Raw genomic sequence first — 15,539 nt, 5'->3', positions numbered from 1 at the left:
GGTGTGGGGTGTGGGCTGATGCTCGTATACTGCAGGGTGACCGCTCTTTTCTTTTTCCCTGCAGGAAATGGAGAAAGTGTTGATGAATAAGGTATATAGTCATACGGTGACACAGCGTTGGTGTACATCTGGAAAGCTTGGCGGTGGATTCGAGCGAAGTGGTGGTTTACTCTTCTTATAATAAGTTCGTGGACATTCCTTTTTTCTTTAGAACACAGTTAGTTCAAACTCAATATTTATTTTGCCGTCTGTTAAAGTTTAGCCATTGCAAAGTGGACAAAGAAGAAGCTGCAACGCAGATAAGTTGAAAAATAGTTCATATTCCAACAGACTATCAATCAAGTACATGATGGACCCTTCGAGCAAAAGCTTAACTCAGTACATACCCTCACCCATGGGATCTTTATCAAGGTTAAAGAGGAAGGGTGTAGACAATTTTCAGAAGGTGAAAAAATCCAGTAAATCCATCTATAATTACAATTACTCGAAATTCGTTCCTCATCCATTTTCAGCTATTGATGAAAGTATTAAACACTCTGAAAATGGACTCTTTGACGATTTGGAGATAATAGACTCTCCAAAAGAGAAGAAGGTAACAAGTTCTGTATACAAAAGAAATAGTGGCAAGTCTTTGAATGCAGAGTCCCAGTTTTCACTGGGAGATTCAGATGCAGTCACTTTGGTGAATTCAGTCTCTACTTTCAAGCTAAACAATGCTTCTACGTCCACTTCATTGGTGTCCTCATCCTCAACAGTATGTTCCCAAGTGAAGTCCTCCTCACGTTCCTCAACAAACCATTCCATCCAAACGAGAATCAAAGAGGAAAACGATTATATTTCTAGTGTGAAAGACTATTGCGGTCCAGTGAAAAAATCCATGATAAAAACGGAAATTTTGATTGAAGAACCTTTGAATCCAACTACCGATATCAAGTCCTTCATAAATTCATACAACCATGGCAAAGCATATAATCTGGGTGAAACTCAACACTTACATTATTACCAATTACCATTTCCATGGAGAGAAAACAGATACATAATCCATGGCTATAGGTTTTATAATACCCATTCCAAGTCATTGCTGTCCATCTTCAACTGGTACGGCTGGCATAATGAAACTTCCAATATTTGGTCTCATTTGTTGGGAGCCATGTATATAATTTACCTGGCAATCTTTGATTTTCCTCAATCTGAAGTTTGGCAGAATTCCCAGGTCCCATCACAAGCTAGATGGATTGTATTCATGTTTTTGGCGGCTGCGTTGAAATGTATGCTGAGTTCTGTATTTTGGCATACGTTCAACGGTACGTCCTTCTTAAATCTGCGTTCTAAATTTGCCTGTGTTGATTATAGCGGTATTACGATCTTGATAACAGCCTCAATTTTAACAACTGAGTTTGTTACCATGTATTCATGTTATTGGGCGATGTGCACTTACATGAGTATTTCTTTGGCACTAGGTGTATTTGGTGTGTTTATGAATTGGTCCCCTCGCTTTGATAGACCTGAGGCAAGGCCATTAAGAATTAGATTCTTCATTCTATTAGCTACCATGGGTGTATTGTCATTTTTACATTTGATATTTTTGACTGATCTTCGTTATGCGGCAAGGCTATTTAGTCCCGTCACGTACAAATCCGTTGTTTGGTATTTGGTTGGTGTGGTCTTCTACGGTTCGTTCATTCCTGAACGATTTAGGTCTGACGTTCAAGTTGATAAAACTATTCCAACAAACTACGAATTATCTACTGATTTAGAAATCATCACAAAGCAAAGGGAAATTCATTTTAGGAAGGTGCCAACCGCCCATTCCAAATGCAAGTCCTGCCCCTCGCATGCCAAATCATTTAAATCCCTATGGTGGGTTGATTATTTTGGTTGCTCGCACACTTTTTGGCATTTCTTCGTAGTTTTGGGTGTTATTGGCCATTATAGAGCTATTTTAGATATGTTTGCCAAGAGATGGGTTTTATCATGATAATATGACTATTTTTTTCTAACAGCATTCCGCACTTTTTTCTATACAATAAACGGCCTTAAAAAGAAAGAAAAGCTTACTATTATTCTGTTTAGGGACTCACGCAGCAATTTCGAAATATTGGAAATTGTACACTAGGAATTCTCCGGCATTACTTTGAACCAAACATTGTTTTTACTTGTCTTATACCCAGCTTTTTCAATATTCCTACCGGCATTGTTCTTTGTTACTTTTGCAAGAAACTCTGGATCCTAAGAAAAAGGAATAAATGAAATGTAAAAGCAAAAAAAAAGTTGATTGATTGTAGTTACTACATTACGACGAAAAGAAATAGAACTGTGTACTTTAGCTTCGCATTTATGTATTGACTGTTTTTTTAATTTATTATGACCTCATGAAAGAAAAAAAACTTAGCATGTATTGTTCCTTTCAGTGCCTTGCATAATATAATAATGTGCATGAAAAAAATTTTCTAGCCCGAACTTTCAAGTGATTTCAAGCAGCAGTAACAGTTTTTATAAACAGCTAAAATAGTCGTGAGAAAGAAAAGGTAAACTACTCAATGCCTATCAATCAACCGTCAGGACAGATCAAGTTAACTAATGTTTCATTGGTGAGGTTGAAAAAGGCTCGCAAGAGATTTGAAGTTGCGTGCTATCAAAATAAAGTCCAAGACTATCGTAAAGGAATTGAAAAAGATCTGGATGAAGTGCTCCAGATACATCAGGTTTTCATGAATGTTTCGAAAGGCTTGGTTGCCAATAAAGAAGATCTACAAAAATGTTTCGGGACCACAAATATTGACGAAGTGATCGAGGAGATCATGCATAAGGGAGAGATTCAATTATCGGAAAAGGAAAGGCAATTAATGCTTAATAAAGTCAACAATGAAATGCTTACAATAGTCAGTGCTAAATGTATTAATCCTGTGTCAAAGAAAAGATATCCACCCACAATGATCCATAAAGCTTTACAGGAGCTGAAATTCAGCCCTGTTATCAACAAACCTGCCAAATTGCAAGCTTTAGAGGCTATCAAATTATTGGTCTCTAAGCAAATTATCCCAATTGTAAGGGCGAAGATGAAAGTTAAAGTGGTTGTAAGTGAGCCATCTAAGCAATCTGAACTCATTGAAAAGATTAGCAGATTGATAACTTCATCACCTGGAGAGTCAACGAACTCGGATTCGGATCCATGGGCCTGTATAGGCCTTATTGATCCTGTCAACTATAGAGACTTAATGACCCTGTGTGACAAAAAGGGAACTGTGCAAGTCTTGGATATGGCAGTCATAGATAATACAACGCATAACTAATTTATATAGAGTCACTTTGCATACATATCTTTGATACACTTTAACATGAAAACTAATTTGCCAAAATCATTATCGTCAGCGTCTTGTCCCTTTGCTGCCTTCCATATCTTACTGCTCATAGATATCAGCAGGCTGAATTGCATGTCGTCTTGGGCCATCGCACCGTTCACCTCTGGGAGTATAACTCTTCTATATAGTTCGGCAATCTGTACGCATACTACAGGTACTTTCGGATCAGCACTATCCCCCAACTTAGTAACCACTTGATAGTCAGATAAATGGTCTCTTACAAACTCTTCTTCCTCGTCATCATAATCGCCATCCGTGTTTCCTAAGTTACCTGCCAGTGGCACAGTATCGATATCGAGAAGAGGGTTTAGTCCTTTCAAAGATATTTCATAGGTGGAATCCATTTCCCCATTTAGTCTGATTTGTAAAAGAATTGTATTGTTAAAGTGTGTGGCTTGTATATACAATTCTTTGTTTTCGGATAAAGCGTCCAATGAGCTATCTGTTCCTTTCGGTATACAAGTTTGGAATTCGTATGATATCATACTTGCAACAGTCTTCTGTGCAAAAATAGCCCATTTTTGTCATTGTAAATATTCTGCTTCACCATTGGTGTCATTATCCAAATAATTCGCGCATTAAGTTCTTCGTTTTTTTTTCACACAAATAGTACGCAATTATGTCTCATCAAAAAGTACGATTAAAATTGTTGGAAAATACCTGACTATCCTTGGGATTCCGGTGGCACCTTTACGATAAGGAAATGGTAAATTGGGTTATTGATGGGGTTCAGCGGTTGGTGAGCGCGATAATTCTTACTTCGTTTATGACGGGGTTATTCATTTTGTCATTATGGAAGAATTATGTGACAGTCCATTTTCAACATAAGAACGATCCAAGAGATACAAGAAGTTCGAGAACCAAGATCCAGTCAAATGACAAGAAGAAAAAACGGCCAGCGCGTCACTCTAGGCCCTTGTCAATATCGTCTACTACGCCTTTAGATTTACGGCAGGATCAGGAGAATAATATTGAATATGACCGTACTGTGACTAGCAAGCTGTCTATGACTAGTAATGCCTCCTTATCAGGGGATGGTGATGGAAACGGTAATATTAAAATGGAAACAAACGTGAACCAAGCCCCATATGCTGCAGAGAATCCGTTTCAAAATATTGCGCTTGCCGAGGATACCAAGCTGGTACCTGACTTGAAATACTATTATAAGGAGTACGGTATTGATATTCAAGAATTTGAGGTGGAGACAGACGACGGCTTTATTATTGATTTGTGGCACTTCAAGTCTAGGTTAAACGATAGTATAGAGGAAGTGAAACGCGAACCCATTCTGCTATTGCACGGTCTTTTGCAGAGCTGCGGGGCCTTCGCATCTTCAGGTAGAAAATCCCTGGCCTACTTTCTTTATGAATCCGGATTTGATGTTTGGTTGGGTAATAACAGATGTGGACTACATGCCAAGTGGAACATGAAAAAATTAGGTAATGATCCTTCTAAGAAATGGGATTGGGATATGCACCAGATGGTTCAGTATGATTTAAAAGCACTTGTAACCTATGTTCTGGATAGTACTGGATATGCTAAATTATCGCTTGTGGCGCATTCACAAGGTACAACACAAGGATTCATGGGACTTGTTAATGGTGAGAAACTATACGCAAGTGATTTTAAATTAGTGGATAAGCTAGAAAATTTTGTGGCCTTGGCACCTGCGGTGTACCCTGGACCTTTATTGGATGAAAAAGCATTCGTAAGACTAATGGCAAAAGGCATTGATTCTCCGTGGTATTTTGGAAGAAGATCGTTTATTCCCTTGATGATGACAATGAGAAAACTGATGGTTGGAACCAAGATTTTTTCGTTCCTTTCATACATTATGTTCAACTACTTATTTGATTGGAATGATGTTTTATGGGATAGAGTTTTGAGGGACCGAAATTTTTTATTTTCGCCAGTCCACATCTCAGTCAAATTAATGCAATGGTGGTTGTCACCTCAACCAAATAAGCTAAGTTTTAAGAAGGGTGCAGAGAAAATTTTTCCGGATAAGAAAACATGGTTTCCCATTGCCAAGAATGATGATGACGGTGGCACTAGTTTGAATAACAACAACCTACACTTAAATTCGAAAAGACAAAATGGTGAAGATTTCCCACACATTATGATGTTTATTCCTAAGCAAGATAGGTTAGTGGACGGTGAACGACTAATTAACCATTTCATTAATCATGAAGCGAACGCGGTCTACAAAATTTGGTATATTGATGAGTATTCCCATCTGGACGTTTTATGGGCACATGATGTTATTGATAGAATTGGTAAGCCAATGATAGAGAATTTGAGATTTCCTAATGCAAAATGAAGTAATTGTTTTTTCTTGTGACTTTCTGTGTAAAATATAAATCAGTCATAAAGGAGGAAAGGAAGGCATGATATAGATATATGTACAGAGTATATATTTATATATATGCTAGTATATACGGATATATGTATCTGTAGATGTTACACATAAAGTACAATTGATACATGTAATAACCAAATTAATTCATTAAGTTGATAAATATCCGGTGACGTTTAGTGTATAAAGAAGGGAATTATGAGTTCGACCAAACACATAATTGAAGGGGGGGGGGATAAAAAGAGCCTGCTTTTTATGTTACTGAGCAATCTATATCGTTACATCCAATACGCTCCCCACATCCAACACGTTTCCCAATGAAAGGTCTTCCAAAAGTGGGATAATATCCAGTAACTCATTATCATGAGTATCTGAAAACCAAGAAGATATTGGAACAGCATGTTGCGGATGGAAAATATAAGAGGCCGGTGAATTATCTAGAATGATTGTTTCGGATAATGGTCTTCCGATCTGCGATAAGTTCTTGATGTAGTTGCCTTCGTAGTTATAACAAGCTTCTCTGAATAACCGATGGTGGATGAATCCATTGGGATCCAGAGTATCCAAAAGGGGGTTTGCATACCTCGAAACACTTGCCGTGAAAACAACAACTTCGTATAGTTGACTCACTCTGTTTAAGAACTCGTCGACACCCGGCCTTTTAATGACATAGACATTGTGAACTTGATCGTCAATTTCTACGGGCAAAACAAAATCAGCTGTATGCATATATTTAAAAGAAGAGTGTACCAGAGTTTCGTCCAGATCCAATATCAGACATTTTTTCTGTTGAAATACTTGCAACTTGGGTGGTAGCAAGGTGTTGTAGCCGGGCGCATGGTACTGGTCTGGTTGCAAATGCGTCAGGTCGGAGAAGTCCTCGTCTGTAGTGCCTATCAAGTTCAGGTCATTATCAGGGCTGCTGGCCACATATTGCGGATTTATAGTTTCTTGATCCACCTGATACTGACTCTGTTGTGGACCCCCGTCAGTAATACTCGAATTCCTATCTGCGTCAACATTGTATTCATGGACGACATGGTCTTGCTTTTCTTTTGCTTCGTCGTCTTCTTCTTCTTCTCCGGCATTGTTAACTTCCGTCATTTCCACGTCTCCTTCATTGTAATCTTCATATTCTTTCTCCTCATCGTACGAGTCGTTGGAGTGGTTTCTTGATAAGGGCCCTAGCTTCCCATTGCTGCTATTTCCATTAGCCTGTTTTACCTTGGAGCCCGCATTGCTGCCTGAATCAGAACTAGATAAAAGGATTTCTGGTGTGGAATATTGCATCTTATCACCGTTTGGAGTAGCCTTCTGCTTTCGGCTTTGACTTTGTGCTTGGTTTTGACTGTGCTTGCGGTTGCGGTTGCGGTTGTGATTAGTTTCTGGTTGCTGGCGTTGACGATGTGTTTTGGAAGTATCTGAAGAACAGCAGAGTATATTTGCTATAAATCCCATCTGATGATGATCCGAAAAAAGCTCCCTAAAGTCTTAAGCAGGCAGAGAAGTACTGTTTCACTCAGTTTTTATTGTCAAACGCTGAAAAATGAACTGAAAGAACTCAAAAGCAGTACTTGGCTCGAAGAAAGATAAATCTATCCCAGTCTAAATTCTCTTCAATAGGGGAGAACGAAGAAAAATGTGTAAGTTAAGCGATGCTTCGTGGGTTTCCTTTACGCGCTGCGAAAAAGCTAATATCAAATCTCTATATTATAAAAAGATAAAGCTATTTGGTAGCCCCCACGAGTAAATGATATGTTCAACCTTCGTTGCACCGTAGACTGCCTTCATAAAGCTTCTCTTTATCAGTTCCTTAGACTGTGAATACTGAGGTTTTCTAAAAAAAAAAAAAAAAGAAAGAAAAGAGGGTCTAAACCTATTATCTTCAGGGTTTGAATAGCTTTTTCCTAGGTTCCTTTGTTGATATCGATAATATTTCTTAGGTCTCCTAAGGTGTTTGTCAGGGCTATAATGAAAAGAAAAATGAAAAAAAAAAATGAAATTCTGTAGTGGTAATAATAATAATGGTAATAATAACAATAACAAGATAGGCTATGATGGACAAAAAGATTTATGTTATAGGAACTGGACAGTATACACCGTTCTAGTACAGTATCAGAAGCAAAATAGTAGCAAAGGGAACTATGAGGACTCAGGCGGGCCAATTGGGCCTGGACGATAATGACGTGCCCGGACCACTGCCGGACACAGACAGCAAACCCTCATCACAGGCGCAAAATGACACTTCCATGTTTAAATTGGGCAACTTTGAAAGTCCTGTGCTCAAGGAGCTATCCCGGCGAACGGTAAACAAGGAGATGGAGACACAGAGAATTATTACAAACGCGATTGCGTTTGCGTTCTGGAACCTGTTGGTGAAGTTCATTAAGTTCTTCGGGGACAACACTAATGTTGGGAGGCAGTTTTGCAACAGGTTGTCTAGGATGCATCTGTACTTATTGACGTTTCACTCCGTAAAGCAAGCCAACATCATATATCACTCCACGTTCAGTTGGCTGACGGCGGAACTTATTGACTACTTGTTCCACCTAGTGATCTCACTCAATATACTGTTTTCTCTTTGGAAGCTCTTATCCACCGTCAAAGTTAGTGATTTGAAGCTCACTGACAGGCAAAAGAGGCTTCTGGGCGTGGACATACAGTCATCCATCGATACTGGGTTGCAACCACAACAGCCACACTACGTGTCCACTTTCAAGACTCGCAAAATGGCACAAAACAAAACGCATATTCCTCAAACAAACTCTAAAAATCATCCAGCATATCTTTTCAAAGGCCTAGAGACACCTTTAAAAGCAAGACAGAGGGAAATGGCAGAGGAACAGACAAAACTACAATCTCATTCCTTGCACATGAAGAGCGTCTTCGGCACTCTGCAGAGAGGTAACGGTACCAGTAACACATTATTGAGTCCTAATAACGACAATAACTCTCCGCATACGCCTGTAACTAGAAAGGGCTACATTCCAAGTAGTAAATACGCATACATGATGAACTCACAGTCTCCAAGGGGGAAAATATAAAAAAAACAGTAAAAAAAAAATTTAAAACTTTCTATAGCTATATGTTTTCTCTCACATTTGTATTTTACATATAATTAGGGGTAACCATTACCAATAGTTAGGAAATAAGTATCTCAGTCTCTCTAAGGTTTCCTTGGACATGGCCTCCGGTTTGGTAGAGATAGATTTCTTAATGGAGCCGCGCAGCCCATCGCCAGTATGCATGAACTCAGGGATTTCTTTGGCCATTGAAACGATGATCTTGGAGGCTAAGAGATTCGCATTGCGCCCATTGTTGGTCAAATTACCAATAACGGTTTCCACGGTAACAGGTTCTGCTTCGTCTCTCCATGCGTCATAATCGGTAGACATACAAATCATCTGGTAAGGCAACTCACACTCACGTGCCAATTTGGCTTCAGGAATAACACTCATGTTAATAACGTGACCACCGAACATTCTGTACATCTTAGATTCAGCACGAGTGGAGAACTGTGGGCCCTCCATACATACAACGGTCATGTCTTTGTCGTAATGCAAATGGCATGGTTCTTCGGATTCAGGGTTTGTTATCTCATTCTTGAATTGATAGATATACTCTGCGAATTTTTGGGAGAACGGCTGACCGAAACCAACGTGGCCTACCAAGCCTTCATCGTTGAAATACGAAGAATGTCTTATGCCTTTGGTTCTGTCAATTATTTGCTGTGGTAACACAAAATCTCTAGGTTTAATGTGGGGCTGTAAGGACCCCACGGCACTGAAGGAAAGGACGGCTTTGCAATTTAGGTTCTTCAAGGCCGCCATGTTGGCTCTAAATGGGACTTTGGTTGGTGGGAATTCGTGGTTGATACCATGCCTTGCGATGAAAGCAACGTGAAAATGGCTGTTGGTTCCTACGAACTGAGAGATTGTGACGGGAGACGATGTAGTACCCCATGGTGTTACCATGGGTGGAAGTAAAGCGATGGGCTCTAGACAGTCAAGATTATATAAACCTGTACCACCAATAATCCCCAAATCAACTGTTCCTTCGAATATGCTTGGTAATTCTGAATTCGTCATAACTCTACTTAGCTTTAACCTCTTAGCGACAGCAAATGTGTTCTTAATCCTGTTCATTTAATCTCATCTCATCTCGAAGTAATTTTTTTTCATTCAACACGTTGATCTTTTTTCTTTTTCTTTTTCTTTTTTTGCTTCCTTTTCACATAACTGGCAATAGAGGCGTTCTTCAATAGAAGTCTTGATATGATGAAAAAGCCACTGCAAGCATGATGTACTTCATATTCGGCTACATTTGTGTATAAGCATGTTCCACAGACGCAAAAGACCTTATAACGCGAGGAATTATGGCCACGATAGCAAAAAATTCAAATCGCAGCATGTCGATATTCTGCCTGACTTCAGCCCTTCCGGTTTGTTAGAGCTGGAGTCGAATAATAGAGAAGGCATAGCTTTGAAGCATGTAGAGCCACAGGACGCTATTTCTCCTGATAAATACATGGATATGCTGGGATTGCAGCCGCGAGATAGGAGTGTTTATGAACTAGTGATATACAGAAAGAATGACAAAAATAAAGCACCGTGGAAAAGATACGATTTGAATGGCAGGAGCTGTTATTTAGTCGGTCGTGAACTGGGGCGCAGTCTGGACGCAGAACTTGACGATAGAAAGGAGACGGTGGTCGCGGACATTGGTATACCAGAAGAAACTTCCTCAAAGCAGCACTGCGTTATTCAGTTTAGAAACATTCGTGGCATTTTGAAATGCTATGTCATGGATTTGGATTCCTCCAATGGGACATGTTTGAACAACGTTGCAATTCCTGCAGCCAGATATATAGAGCTACGAAGTGGTGACGTCCTCACACTTTCGGAATTTGAAGAAGATACGGATTATGAACTTGTCTTTATTAATGTATAACCATATATAAAATACGCTCTTTCAGTGCACTTCGATTATTTTCATTTGTATGCTTGTTTATTGCTGTAAGGCGATTTGTTCCAATTCATCGATTATGTCCCAGACTATGTCTTCCCCTATCTGTTCTTTGTACAATGTATCTAGTGTGTTAACTTTTGAACACCCTTCAACACAGTAACCTGATTGAATTTGATCGAGATACTCCATCTTATCTGCTTCACTAATTATCCTGGCTGTTCCTCCGTTAAAACAACTAATTGTTGGATAGTAACCCAATTTGCTATTATTCACGTACTTGTTTCTAAGTATTAACCCCTTCTTTTTCTTTTGTTGCTGTCTTCTCTTTCTCGCACTGGTTATGCTTTTGTCATTGGACTCATCACGAGCTTCACCATGTTGCCAATATCCAAGATAGAACTTTTCATTATATTGTAATTCACTGAATGGTGGTAAAAACGGTTTTAAATTCTCAAATGCCTTGCCTAGGTACTTACCGTTTTGGAATATAGCAAGAAATGAGTCCTCCAATCGGTAGTAATCCTGCCTTTCTCTTTTATCAGAGGAATAATATTCTGGTTTCGTTGTTTTCACATAGTCTGTTGCCTCAAAGAACAACTGGTTCTTGTATCTGATGGCGATTTGGTCGCGGACAACATCATTGTATTCAATATCTTCTAATAATGCCCTTTGAAATTCCTTGTTTGTTGTCTCCTGTTTTAATTTTTTCCTTGAAGGACCATTCTCAGCATCCTCTCTCCATGGCTCATTCATCATATCCATATGAGAGTTCAATGCAAGGATTCTTCTCTTAGTAAACTCCTTAGCTTGTTTGATTTGTGTAGGAATACTAGGAAGCTTCAGTAGAAATCCAATCTTGTCACCTTCTTTCAATGGCGAGCCATTTTCCAGGACGCAATTTAATTTTCCTTCGTGAATAGATTCTAACGAAATATCTCTAACACCATACCCGTACGCATCAAATCCTACGGGTGCCTCTAAACTAGCCTCTCTCCTGCAAACTCCAAACCGTAGATGTGGGGTGTCATTCGCTTGCTTGTGCATTTTTTCATATATACCGCTTTGTACTTCGTCTACTAAATCATCTGCATTTTCCTTATTATCAACACCCGGTGCAGATTTCTCGTTTCCTCCACGAATTACCTCCACTTCCCAATATGTCATCCCTTCTTTGATGCATACATCGCTTCTTGCAGTCCTCCAACCGTATTGGTCTGGGACACTTATCAGATCGTTCCTATCTCGACTAATGGATAATCCTTCCGATCTGTCCATAACGCTCATCCCAGAGTGGTCAAACGGGTATTCTGTACAGCCATACCCTAAAGTGGTGAAAAAGGGATTTGCAGAACACGGTCTGTACACGAAGTGTCTTCGGTTCAATGGAATATCCTCTGTGCGTACAAACTCATAATTCGTACCCTGGACGGATGACTTGATTTGGTGCGTTATTTCTAATTGTGGTAGATTAGGTCTCTTCTGTTCTTGCTGATCTTGAAAAACTTTTTTGTAAACAATATCGGTACTCTCCTGGTAAGGTATGATACCCAACTTCATTACTGTGGAAGTTAATTGTTCCTCTTCGTCGAATTTGGGCCCACCTTGATTGTGGATATCTTTTGTTTACATCCTCTTGAAACTATAATTATTGATTCTCATTTTTTTTTCTTTTACCGCGATGAGCTACATCAAATATTCACAATACCAAAAATGAAAATTTTTAGTTACGTAAGGTGATTTGCGTTAAACGCACAGGAGTGACCCTTTAGAGTATATAAAACATACGAAGATGATGATTAAATCATGAAGCAGAAAAAATTCGACTCCAAAAAAAGTAATAGAACCGAGTTATCAAAAAGAGGAGACTCTCCTAATATAGGAATTTCTAAATCTAGAACTGCATGTAAACGATGTCGATTGAAGAAAATTAAATGTGATCAGGAGTTCCCGAGCTGCAAAAGGTGTGCCAAACTAGAGGTACCGTGTGTTTCCTTGGACCCCGCCACCGGAAAGGATATTCCCAGATCTTATGTCTTTTTTCTGGAAGATAGATTGGCTGTCATGATGCGTGCATTGAAAGAATATGGTGTAGATCCCATGCAAATACGGGGAAATATACCTGCTACGAGTGACGATGAGCCTTTTGATTTGAAAAAATACAGTTCAGTCTCATCTTTGGGACAAGAGGGGTTACTGCCACATAATGGCTTATTAGCCGATTATTTGGTTCAGAAAGGGCATTCCATGACATCCTCAGTTTCAATGGGCAAACCTATGGGAAGCCCACAGACTATAAATATTCAACGTAAAGAATTTCTGGCAGACTCAAAAGAAGAAGACGGCAGCGCTTTATTACCTGAAAAAGGCAGCCCTATGACTTCAGATGCAAGGGCGGAAGAGCTGCGCCAATGTAATAAAGAGATCAGTGCATTGGGCACGATAAGGGAAAGTAGTTTTAACTCGTTTTTAGGGGATTCATCTGGCATCTCATTTGCGAGATTGGTTTTTACAGCAACTAATTTTCGACAAGAATCTGGAGATGATGTATTGGATGAAGATATTAAACTAAGAGAACAGAAATACAACGAATATGCCGAAGCTGAGAATAATCCTCACTTTGATCCATTGGAGCTACCACCTCGTCATGCTGCTGAAGTTATGATATCAAGGTTTTTTGTGGATACTAATTCACAGCTACCTTTGCTGCATAGAGAACTTTTCTTGAAAAAATACTTTGAACCTATTTATGGCCCCTGGAATTCCGATATTGCATTGGCTTCTGATCAGACAAACATAAATACCGCGTTTGAAATTCCAACCGCTAGTAGTTTTTCAGCGCATACGGAACCAAAGAACGATAACGTTATCGAGAAGATTAACGTATGCCTTTCTGAGGATGTTCCATGGTATGACACTTGGAAGTCTTTGCAAAACGACAAAATATGCTCGGTAATTGAACTACCGACAAAATTTCATATACCTTACTTTTTTTTAAACATTATATTCGCTATTGGCCATGCTACGCAGGTACTGAAGTCAGATATTACTACTGTCGCTACATACAAAAGACGCGCTACCAAATATATCGCCTCTATATTTTCATCTTCAGACAGATTGGAGGCATTGGCAGGCACTTTGCTCATGGTAATCTATTCGATAATGAGGCCGAATGTTCCGGGTGTTTGGTATACCATGGGTTCAGTGCTAAGATTAACTGTTGATCTAGGTTTGCACTCAGAAAAAATTAATAAGAATTATGATGCCTTTACCAGAGATATTCGCAGGCGTCTATTTTGGTGCGTCTACTCCTTGGACCGGCAAATTTGTTCTTATTTTGGTCGACCTTTTGGTATTCCTGAAGAAAGCATCACCACCAGGTATCCTAGTCTTTTGGACGATTCCCTCATCACATTAACTAACCAGGATGTTGACGATTACTCAGACCTACCAAGCCCGAATCCGTCCTCGAAAGTTATCGCATTGGCTATGTATAAAATCAGAAGGATCCAAGCCAGCATAGTGAGAATACTTTACGCACCCGGTGCAGAATTACCCAGGAGGTTTATGGATCTCGAGAGTTGGCGAATCGAAACGCACAATGAGCTTGAACGTTGGTTTCAAGTGGACGTCCCGAAAAATTTTGATAGAATGAACTGCAAATATAATAGCATCTGGTTTGATCTGAACTATCATTACTCGAAGAGTATTCTTTATGGACTTTCTCCGAAATGCCCTACTTTGAATGATACCGCTTTTAAAATTGTCCTGGACAGTACAAAGGGCACCATAGACGTATTTTACAACCTTTGTGTCAATAAAAAAATTGGTTACACGTGGGTGGCAGTTCACAACATGTTCATGACAGGTATGACTTATCTTTACGTGAACTTTTACTCAAAAAACAACATAAATGACTCTCAAGAGAAAGTTTCTGAATACACTGAAAAAGTGTTGATAGTACTGAAGAATTTGATAGGTTTTTGCGAATCCGCAAAAACCTGTTACACTAGTTACAAAATTTTGTCATCAGTTGTGATAAAGTTAAAATTTATGCAATTGAATGACGACAATGGAATTTTTTCGGGTTCAAATACTCTAGCCTCCCAAGCAAAGCGTATGTCAGGTTATGGTAAAAAAACTAATGTACTTGGGTTTGATGACAGCACTTTCGATCATAAAGCTTTTAATAAATACAACGTTGAAGAGAAAGCACCTTTTGATATACCTTTAGAAGAATTTTTTACCGAACTGGAGAAACATAGTAATGTTCCCCAGTCTGATATTATAGATGTGAGCGAAACTAATCCAGTGATAAATGAAAATGTTTCTACAAATATATCTTCTGCAGTGAATGGCCAGTTAAATACCAATAATCAAGATATTATGGATATTCTTTTTCAGGTTACTTCGCGATCTGTATGGGATGAATTTTTTGTCAGATCTGGTAATGGAAACGAAGGCGAGTCTTCCTATGATTTCAGTAATGGAAACAGCTCTGGATCCGGCGGGATGTTTTAGTGATGATCCGAAGAACCATGGAGGAGGGGTTGAAGGCGGGCCATTAATGCTCTGTTTCGACTGTGGTTTCTTTATAAAAAATATAAGAATCCTAATATATCTCATTCAAATGAATAGGGTACATTAATGATAAGTTTGCAGTTTTTGTGGTGGCCTTCATAATTGAATGCGTGTAGAACGTAATATAAACAAAATTTCATTGAGAAGTATGCCACTATATATATATATCGACTAACAAACTATCATATCACCGGTATTTGATACGTAACTTCATCTTACATTTTCAGTGAAGGTTTTCTGTCAGGGACTACGTCGATAAAGAAAATTAAAGGAAC

General features: G+C 39.1%; 10 protein-coding genes across 10 annotated transcripts; 6 read left to right on the top strand and 4 right to left on the bottom strand.

Annotated features, from left to right (window-relative positions):
• Window positions 1-346: 346 nt before the first annotated feature.
• On the top strand, window positions 347-1,978 carry IZH3 (Izh3p; the record flags this gene model as incomplete). The annotated part of the gene is made up of 1 exon (XM_033911910.1): window positions 347-1,978. One exon carries the CDS (start codon window positions 347-349, stop codon window positions 1,976-1,978), a length of 1,632 nt encoding a protein of 543 aa, XP_033767801.1.
• A 562-nt stretch (window positions 1,979-2,540) lies between these two features.
• Window positions 2,541-3,293, top strand: SDO1 (guanine nucleotide exchange factor SDO1; the record flags this gene model as incomplete). The annotated part of the gene is made up of 1 exon (XM_033911909.1): window positions 2,541-3,293. One exon carries the CDS (start codon window positions 2,541-2,543, stop codon window positions 3,291-3,293), a length of 753 nt encoding a protein of 250 aa, XP_033767800.1.
• An 11-nt stretch (window positions 3,294-3,304) lies between these two features.
• On the bottom strand, window positions 3,305-3,847 carry IRC25 (Irc25p; the record flags this gene model as incomplete). Its single annotated transcript, XM_033911908.1, has 1 exon — window positions 3,305-3,847. The coding sequence occupies one exon, from the start codon at window positions 3,845-3,847 to the stop codon at window positions 3,305-3,307; it is 543 nt and encodes a 180-aa protein (XP_033767799.1).
• A 218-nt stretch (window positions 3,848-4,065) lies between these two features.
• YEH2 (sterol esterase) lies at window positions 4,066-5,682 on the top strand (the record flags this gene model as incomplete). Its single annotated transcript, XM_033911907.1, has 1 exon — window positions 4,066-5,682. The coding sequence occupies one exon, from the start codon at window positions 4,066-4,068 to the stop codon at window positions 5,680-5,682; it is 1,617 nt and encodes a 538-aa protein (XP_033767798.1).
• A 306-nt stretch (window positions 5,683-5,988) lies between these two features.
• PSR2 (putative phosphatase) lies at window positions 5,989-7,176 on the bottom strand (the record flags this gene model as incomplete). Its single annotated transcript, XM_033911906.1, has 1 exon — window positions 5,989-7,176. The coding sequence occupies one exon, from the start codon at window positions 7,174-7,176 to the stop codon at window positions 5,989-5,991; it is 1,188 nt and encodes a 395-aa protein (XP_033767797.1).
• Window positions 7,177-7,862: 686 nt separating this feature from the next.
• On the top strand, window positions 7,863-8,762 carry POM34 (Pom34p; the record flags this gene model as incomplete). Its single annotated transcript, XM_033911905.1, has 1 exon — window positions 7,863-8,762. One exon carries the CDS (start codon window positions 7,863-7,865, stop codon window positions 8,760-8,762), a length of 900 nt encoding a protein of 299 aa, XP_033767796.1.
• An 87-nt stretch (window positions 8,763-8,849) lies between these two features.
• Window positions 8,850-9,863, bottom strand: MEU1 (S-methyl-5-thioadenosine phosphorylase; the record flags this gene model as incomplete). The annotated part of the gene is made up of 1 exon (XM_033911904.1): window positions 8,850-9,863. One exon carries the CDS (start codon window positions 9,861-9,863, stop codon window positions 8,850-8,852), a length of 1,014 nt encoding a protein of 337 aa, XP_033767795.1.
• Window positions 9,864-10,053: 190 nt separating this feature from the next.
• On the top strand, window positions 10,054-10,668 carry PML1 (Pml1p; the record flags this gene model as incomplete). The annotated part of the gene is made up of 1 exon (XM_033911903.1): window positions 10,054-10,668. One exon carries the CDS (start codon window positions 10,054-10,056, stop codon window positions 10,666-10,668), a length of 615 nt encoding a protein of 204 aa, XP_033767794.1.
• A 57-nt stretch (window positions 10,669-10,725) lies between these two features.
• On the bottom strand, window positions 10,726-12,243 carry BRE2 (Bre2p; the record flags this gene model as incomplete). The annotated part of the gene is made up of 1 exon (XM_033911902.1): window positions 10,726-12,243. One exon carries the CDS (start codon window positions 12,241-12,243, stop codon window positions 10,726-10,728), a length of 1,518 nt encoding a protein of 505 aa, XP_033767793.1.
• A 246-nt stretch (window positions 12,244-12,489) lies between these two features.
• On the top strand, window positions 12,490-15,204 carry PPR1 (Ppr1p; the record flags this gene model as incomplete). Its single annotated transcript, XM_033911901.1, has 1 exon — window positions 12,490-15,204. One exon carries the CDS (start codon window positions 12,490-12,492, stop codon window positions 15,202-15,204), a length of 2,715 nt encoding a protein of 904 aa, XP_033767792.1.
• Between the last annotated feature and the right edge of the window lie 335 nt (window positions 15,205-15,539).

The sequence above is a fragment of the Saccharomyces paradoxus genome, assembly GCF_002079055.1.
Source record: "Saccharomyces paradoxus strain CBS432 chromosome XII sequence".
Taxonomy (NCBI): domain Eukaryota; kingdom Fungi; phylum Ascomycota; class Saccharomycetes; order Saccharomycetales; family Saccharomycetaceae; genus Saccharomyces; species Saccharomyces paradoxus.
Note: the sequence above shows the minus strand (reverse complement) of the source record. Positions and strands in the feature narration are given on the sequence as shown.